The following is an 8,479-nucleotide window of genomic DNA, read 5'->3' as shown; positions in this document are numbered from 1 at the left end:
AGTTTAAGCGCGGAATACGCAATTGGATTATGCGTATCGCGAACATCGCTCCCCTTAAAATATTTTCACGCAAAACGCTCTCGCGTCGTGAGTGGGTCTACAAGTTGCACTCGCACACTAACAAATACCGCATGCGCTGGATAAACGAGCGGCGTTCATCGTACGCGGGCGTTGTGCTGTTGAGCAACGCTTTTTTGCGTAAATGCGACTCTCGTTGCGCGCAAACACACGAACGCGTGTACCCGTCAACAGTCAGCCCATGTCACTCGGCACCAGTGTCTTTGCAAACAATACGAGTTAATTATAAAGTGCAGCGCTTAAAACACGAGCGCGTCAATTGTCGCGCATTGCGCGCGCGGATATCCGCGCTTTGTCTCCAAGGGCCGAGGAATGGTTGGGTGGTTGACTCCAGAGGATTGGTGGTCGATGGACGACGTCGTTCAGCACGTACGAGCGGCTCACCCTCCACACCCCCCCCCCCTCGTGTGCTCTCGTTTTGAGCAGAAAGCTCGGAGGGAAGACACGCACAGATTCGATGGTGGGAGAGGAGTGGGGGGCAGATACGTGCCCGTAACGACTGAAGGGGTTACTTTGGTTTACTGGGAAATAGGGGAAGAGGAGAGGGAGGTGGAGGGCGGAAGGGGGAGGACGGTGGGGGGAGGACGGTGGGGAGAGGACGGTGGGGGGAGGACGGTGGGAGGAGGACGGTGGGGGGAGGAGGAGGTTGTGGTGGGTGGGGGGGTCTGGGAAAGAGTGGCTGAGAATGGAGATGTGGGAAGGGCCTTCCGGCCCCAGTGTTTTAAAATGTGCTTGTGGTCGTGCGAGCGCACACAGCAGCGGTCCGTGGGTACGCGAGCGACGCGAGTCGGAGCTGCGCTGCAGGGGAGCAAGAGGAGGAGGCAGGCGACGGGAGGAGGTGACAGGGGGGAGAGGCGACGCAGCCCATTTTCTCACGCCTCAAGTTCCAGGCACCTGGCGAGCGCAACGCCCTTCCCTTGTGTCTATTTGGACAGCGGCTTGACGGACACCACGACGACTGCACAAACAAGTGCCGAACGCGCCTCGCGATCCGAGAGGTTTTTTTTTCATTTATCGGCAGCCTTTCGTGCGTTTCGAATGGAGTTATGAACTCGTTTCGTCACGGTAGTAGCTGCATCGGCAGAGAACTGTCGCTATGGTTCGACACCGGACACGTGCAACGAGTTCAAGTTGATGTGACGAGCAGCATGTGGTGACGTGTCGGCGGTGTGTGTAGGGCAGCAACATCGGCTGCTTCTCGAGCGCATTCATCACGCACTTGCTTTGCCCCATGAGTGAAACTCCAACAAGCGCTGCGACTCCGCGCCCTGAACAACCAAGATGCAGAACATGAGCGACCCGGCGGCTGCGAGGTCAACTCTGCTCAGCCCGTACGCCGCCTTCAACTTCACCCTCGCCGAGCCCGAGAACGTCACCGGCGGCACAAACTCGTTGAACGGCACCGACGAGAAGTTGGGCTGGGAGTACTCGGTGCTGGCGGGGCTCGGCTTGTCGAGCCTCGTGCTCATCCTCGTGTTCGCCACGGTGTTCGGCAACTGCCTGGTCATCATCGCCGTCCTCACGCGACCTTCGCTCAAGGCTCCCCAAAACCTCTTCCTCGTGTCGCTGGCCACGGCCGACATCCTGGTGGCGACTCTCGTCATCCCGTTCTCGCTCTTCAACGAGCTCATGGGCTACTGGTACTTCGGGCGCGTGTGGTGCGAGATCTACCTGGCGCTCGACGTCCTCTTCTGCACGTCGTCCATCGTGCACCTGTGCGCCATCAGCCTCGACCGCTACTGGTCCGTGTCGCAGGCGGTCGAGTACAACATCAAGCGCACGCCGCGCAGGATGAAGCGCATCATCGTCATCGTGTGGTTCATCGCCATCGCGATCTCTCTGCCGCCGCTCATCTCCATGAACCAGAAGAACCGACAGCAGCAGGAGGAGGTGGGTCGGCCCAACTGCGAGCTCAACACGAACACCTGGTACATCCTCGGCTCGTGCATCGGATCGTTCTTCGCGCCCTGCCTCATCATGGTGCTGGTGTACGCGCGCATCTACCACCTCGTCAAGTGGAGGGCCGCAAAGCTGCGGCGAGACAAGGAGGCGCCCATCACGTCGTGTCGGCCGATGGAGTCCATCAGGATGAGCGAGGTGAACGGCAACGGAGGCGGCGGCGGCGGCGAGGGGAACGGAAACGGAGAAAAGAACTGCAACGGCGCCGGAAACAAGTCTCGCCATCATCATCATCCTCCTCATCATCAGCATCCTCCTTCTCATCATCATCCCGAGGTGGACGTAGAGGAGACGTCGGTGTCTTCTGACAAGAACGAGCGGAGGAGGGACGACGCCTCGGCGGGCGCAAAGGCGAGCAGGAAGCCGTGCTCGCCCACCAAGGACGACTACAACCCCGAGATGGAGATCCTGGAGAGGCAGAACAAAGCGCGCGAGCGCAGGAAGATAGCGCAGGCGAGGGAGCGGCGCTTCACCTTTGTGCTGTCCGTGATGATCGGCGTCTTCGTCATCTGCTGGTTTCCCTTCTTCTTCACGTACAGCCTCTCCGCGATCTGCAGCCCCGAGTTCTGCGTCATCCCCGAGACCCTCTTCAAGTTTTTCTTCTGGTTCGGCTACTGCAACAGCTGCCTCAACCCCGTCATCTACACGGTTTTCAACAGGGACTTTCGGCGTGCCTTCAAGAAGATCCTGTGCATGCAATTCAACACGTCCTTTTAGGCGGACGCAAAAAAACAACGAACTCTCGTGACTCCGCGTGTATATTTCTCACGAACAATAAATTGCAATCGAGGCAACATGCGATCGGCTTGATTTGAAAATGGACAAAATTAATGGTGAGTTGTGTATTTTATGAGTCTGGAACGCATCGTGGGCGTTTAATTTGTGCTTCAGCGGCCGTACAGGGAGTTGTTACACCACGAGTATGGAAGGGAAGTGGGGAGAGAGAAAAAAGTTGAAATCGATTTGCCAGACACGCCTTCATTGTCAGTCGGAGGGAATGTTCTAGATTTGAAGCTTTCGTGACTGCAATGATTCATACTCGTAGGTGTTTTCGGTAAAGTCACGTGACTTTACCCTAAAAGACTTTACTTTAAAGTCACGTGACTTTACCGAAAAACACCTAAGAGGAGGAAAGGTTGACGAGCTGAAAATGCGGACTCGTCGTTTTCCTTTTGAGAACCTATAGCTACATGCACACATGCACACGTACGTTCATACGCGGGCACACAGGGTTGGTTATTCACAAGTCAGGAAACAATCGGACCCAGCATCCACTGCAACGAATGTCTGCTCACATTAAGCACACGACTGCGGTGGTTGGGTGAATTGCGCTTTTGAAAGGTTGAGGCCAGGAATATTGTGTCGACAAGACGTCAGCTGCTGCTATTCTTGGACATGATGCTGCGGTGATGTCCTTGAGCTCCGCAATTGTCGAGGAAAGTTTTCCGAAGCACAGATGCGCTCCACGTAATAGGAAACAATGCAGGGCAGTCCGAATCCTGAGACCCTGGGAAACGGGGTGGGGGCTAGCGATTGCATTGAGTGCTTGCTATTTTTTGTCTCTGATCTCTCATCACCCAAGTGTAATTCCCGTGGAATTGTTCTTCAAGCCAGCAACCAACTCACCTCTCCAAAGCGTCTCCTGTTCCCATTATTCCTGGCTTTGAATGCACAAATACAACCGTATCTTTTTTTTTTTATCTGGCGTCACTAACCGTGTTTTTATCTTGTTTTGTGTTGAGAAACGCGACGCTGGCTTTACGTTTCAAAATCTTGGCTCTGTGGCTCGGTATATTTGTATGCTTTGCGGTGTGATTAAATCGATATATCAACATTTTTTCTCGACGTGCTTAGCTTGAGTCAAGAATCAATGTCCATAATTGAACCGCCGGCGAGCGAGTGACGCACTCCCTTGTTTTGTTAACATTTTATGTTACACTATTTGCCCATCATTCGGGAATGTTCAATCGAGCAATGCGTGGTGATGTAATCAAATGGCCACATTATATCATCACCGCTTTAATATGTGGAGTTGTTGCATTGTTCTGATGTTTGTAACGTGGAGTTAGCAATTTGCTATCCTTTGTAGCACATACAGATGTGTGATTAAATAAGTTATTTCATTAACTGTTATTGTGGTGAGATGACCGACATTCAGAAACTAGTTATTTTTTTAGCTCCCTGTTTTTTTTATTCAAACCATTATTGTGCCAAACAATCACATTGTTTCAAATGCTTACTTTTAAACGGCAAACAAAATGTGTGTTTTTTATTTATTGCTTGAATATTTGTTCGTGTAATTTATTTAGTACAAAAAAAATCCACATCTAGGATTTTACAATCATACTATTGTATTTAAATTTATTTTAACGGATTATAAAGTTGTTCCTCTTTTAGCGATTTCTTAATTGATCTGTAACTTTGGTGTCGCCGTGACATTCTAGATATGTGTTCTACCCATCCAGCTGAACTTCAGCCAAGAGGGTGGAGTGTTGCCATAGAAGCGGTGTTGTTATCTATAGAGCACTGTGTGACTTCTTGGCTCCAGTGGCGGGTCCACCATAACATTGTGGGGACGTGGGGTGGGTCCATTCTAATCGCAAAAACCTCACCCCAGACAGAATATACGCATACATGGTAGGCGGCTTGGGGGAGGGCTTCATCCAGCAGTGGATTGACCATGGCTGATGATGGTGACAGATACAACACGTCCAGCCAGCCCGGTTGTCATTCCACTGCTGGATAAAGCCCTCCTCCACATCATGCGTGTCATGTGGGTTAGTTTGCCATAGTTTGTCACGCTGGTCAGTGCGAGTTGGTTGAAGGCGGGGAGAATCGATATGGGAGCATATAAGTAGAATACAACAATTGATGTGTCTGCACTGCCCAGAACGTAACCGAAGCCTCCTCTCAGAACCCAAGCGTGCATGGTGATCACTCGTCCAGGAACTAACCAAGCTCAAACCTTGATCTGAAGAGGTCGTAATACGCAGGGTGATTTTCTTATAAGCTATTCTTGATTGCAGTGCAGTGTAATATTATTTATATACCCAGGAAAGCCTCAATGAGTCTGTAAGATGTTTTTTTTCATGAGGGTCATGCTGCTTGTTCTGTTTTACACCTTTTTGGGAGTGTTAGAACATTGAAAGTGCGTAGAAAATAAAGCATACATTTGAGAGGGTAAAGCAAACGATCGACTCGGATATCCCAAACGTACACATGTAATCAAGGCTTATGTTCCCGCTGAGTGTTTTCCGGGTCGCTGGTAGACTGGAGCAGGTGCAGAACTAGTAACCCAGGCCATCGCGAGACGTATCCTGGACATGGTATGCCGGGTGCATACACGTTTTCTGCGCCGCAGACTTGGACATATATTAAGGCATTAAACCTCGTGTACGATCATGTTCGTACGTCTCTAGAGCAGTCTGCAAGCACGGGAGGCCTCCGAGCAGCTGGGGTTCCCACTCGAGAGAGGAAGAGAAAAACAAGTATAACCCGTAAAAACAAAAATTTTCACTATAAATCCTTTATATGCGTGGCGGCTAGAGTCCTCTCGTCCTCTGGCTTGAGATGGCTGCCACCTATGGGTCAGATGATTGTATGACAGCATTAAGCAATTGGTAATTAAATATAATATTTTTGTCCTAAAAAGTGTAAAATTTTGGAAAAAAAATTTCACGAACATTAATTGTCACGCACAACGAGTCTGTGTGGAAAATGTCAGCTCGATTGGATCACGGGAAGTGGGTTAAAAAACGACCGAAATATTTGCACGGTCCTAAGCAAGCAAGCAAGCGAACTTAATATAAAGGATTTAAAAAACGTATTCGTCCTGAGGCCAGAGCAAGATACGAGTACAACCACCACCTAGGGTAGCAAAATATAAGTCGTACCGATGTATTGTATTTACATGGCCGATAAGAGTAAACGATTGATAACCCTACTCATTTTAAATGGTTATCCGACAATTCACTGCTATTTAATCATATAATACATTGGATCCACTCAAGTTATGCCACCGCAGGTGAAACGGCCTGGTGAAATATCTGTCCTGGGCTCATGGGCTATTATGCGTGGGATATGGTGTTGGTCGGCAAACAAAAAATCCTTGCCACGTGCGTTTTATTGGTCGTCCACTAAACGTTGGGTTTATGAAGAGTGCATTTGTGGCCATGAATCACTCTCGAGGAATTGGAGGGACCGGGAAATGAAACTGCATAATGCGCTCCATACAATGCATCTGGCGGAATTCAATTTGCTCCTCTTATTTTCTCATCTTTGCTGCTATGGATGTTACATCAGCCAGCGTGCATGCATTCGTTCTCTCACTGTGCTCTGCGTATATGAGAGTAGTGCTACGACTGCCTGTCTCCTGAGAGAAGGATGAATCTTGTTTTACATTTTACTTTTGCACTCTCTATTGTATGAATAATTGCCCGTCCCCCTTTGCCTCTTCAATCACCGATTAAGTACCTGGAATATGCGAGGACTTTGCTCTGGGAACAGTGGCTCGCATCGTTTTGTTTGTGAGTTTTCGTTCAAGAGGCATCGAAGAAGGCATAGAGGCACGCCCATGCCGAAAGGGGCGCAAAGAAGAAGTCTTGCCCTCGTTGCCAGAATTTTAAAACGGCCGATGTACACCAGACACTTTTTAAAATATATATTCAAACAAATCTAATGGCTAGGTGGATTGTTTACAGGATCACGATAGATGGCAGCGGCTTGGAGAGGCCATCATCCAGCAGTGAATTGGCAATGGCTGTTGATTATTACGACGTAATCTTATTTTAGAATTGTCTTTCTTGACACTCCACGGGTGTGAGTGTGAAAGTGCATTCTGTTTCCCAAAATTAGTAACTTTGAATAACAATTCCGCCCCCCCCCCCCCTCTGGATTGATCATCTGAGGGCACCGCTGCATAGAAGTATAGACAAATAACTAGTAGCTTAAGAGTCTGTTTTCATTTTACGTTAGGGCTTGACATCAGAATGCAGTTACCTGCTGGGGCAACTTTGGGTAAGCTTTCAATACCTGGATGGAGAATGACTGAACGCGCCCCACTAATCAAATTATCTTGCTGTCTAAATATTTACAGTCTAATTTTCATTTGGGAAGGGTGTTGTGGAGACACGAGAGACAGGAGGATATTTTCAATAAGTGTCCACAAGTCTCAAACAGGACCGCAGTAAAATACAATTAATCAAAACGTCACAAATTTAGAGAATGTCTGGGTCGTTTTATTTGCAAAGTATCCTATCCATGTTTATTTTTTTAGAAAACCCTTAAAACCAAAATAGGCGTCCAAGTATTATGTAAAGTACAACTGAGGAGACTTGAAGTTCAGTGTTGAATGATGTGTGGGAAAAATAGCCATTACTCTCGTGCCAGAAGTGTCAACAGCCATGAATTAGGTTGGGAAAATATGGAGTTGTCTGGGTGTGTCCTCAGAGGCAACAAATTGTGAAAAAAATCCGCATTCCAAATGTTTGGGACTTGCACCCCAAGTAAACGATTGTTTACTTTGAAAATTACATTTTTCCCAGTGTGTTCTTGGTGTTCCACTTCCGCGTTCAATTGCACCATCATTGTTAGGGCCCTCCATGGCAGTTGTCACCCACAATGTAAAGCACACGGTGTATGTTAAAAAAAAAAAAGACCTGTGCCTTGTGAATAGAGATTGAATATATTTGTTGTTGGCAAATAAATAAACATTGCAGATGAAAGCACCAGCATGCGGAGTCTTGATTGTCCAATTTATATTTTCTGTACAGTTTGAATTTGTTTTCATATCACGACTGTAGCTCATTTTTAATTTTCACGTAGAATTACAGGCCCTTCGTTAATCTACCGCTGTCGTTTGTGGACATTTGCTTGACCATTCTTCACCATGCAAGTGAGTGCAGGTTGAAGGTGGACTATCCAGAGCTGGTTCTGATATCACTCGTCTCTGTTGTTGGGAATATAACGCAGGTCACGAGATACGCAAGAGTCGTCTGCTCAGCGTTTCATTTAGATGGCAGGTAATATTAACTTATTGACATATTGTTAATTGGTTTCTTACCCTTCTATCTGGCAACAAAACTGACACCTTTTTTACAAGGAGTCATGTTTGCATAGACCACAATACCTGCAGTCATAATACAAACAAAAGACATAACTCTGATAATGTCCACTGTCCTTGAAGTTGATTGGTCCACACCCGAGACAGCTTTCCTTAGAGCCTAGTCTCACATGGGTTGCGGTCTATGCAAACATGACTCCTTGTAAAAAGGTGTCAGTTTTGTTGCCAGATAGAAGGGTAAAAAAAAATATCATATTTTATTGACATGTTGCTTTTGATTATCAAGTTCACTTTTACAAAATTAATCCAACCTGCATTGGTTCGCAATCTTTATTTCATAACTTTTGATTCACGATTTTCCTTCAGTAATTGCCGTATGCA

The 8,479-nt window shown here is 47.7% G+C and overlaps 1 protein-coding gene across 1 annotated transcript; it reads left to right on the top strand.

Annotated features, from left to right (window-relative positions):
* Positions 1 to 719: 719 nt before the first annotated feature.
* Positions 720 to 7,766, top strand: LOC133343423 (alpha-2C adrenergic receptor-like). The gene has a single exon (XM_061553012.1). The coding sequence runs from the start codon at positions 1,360 to 1,362 to the stop codon at positions 2,752 to 2,754; it is 1,395 nt and encodes a 464-aa protein (XP_061408996.1). The 5' UTR covers positions 720 to 1,359; the 3' UTR covers positions 2,755 to 7,766.
* The last annotated feature ends 713 nt before the right edge of the window (positions 7,767 to 8,479 follow it).

This window comes from Lethenteron reissneri, chromosome 17 (genome assembly GCF_015708825.2).
Source record: "Lethenteron reissneri isolate LAM-NWPU_2019-01 chromosome 17, ASM1570882v1, whole genome shotgun sequence".
In the NCBI taxonomy this organism is placed as follows: Eukaryota; Metazoa; Chordata; class Hyperoartia; order Petromyzontiformes; family Petromyzontidae; genus Lethenteron; species Lethenteron reissneri.
The sequence above is the reverse complement of the archived record's forward strand: the minus strand, read 5'-3'. Positions and strand labels throughout refer to the sequence as shown.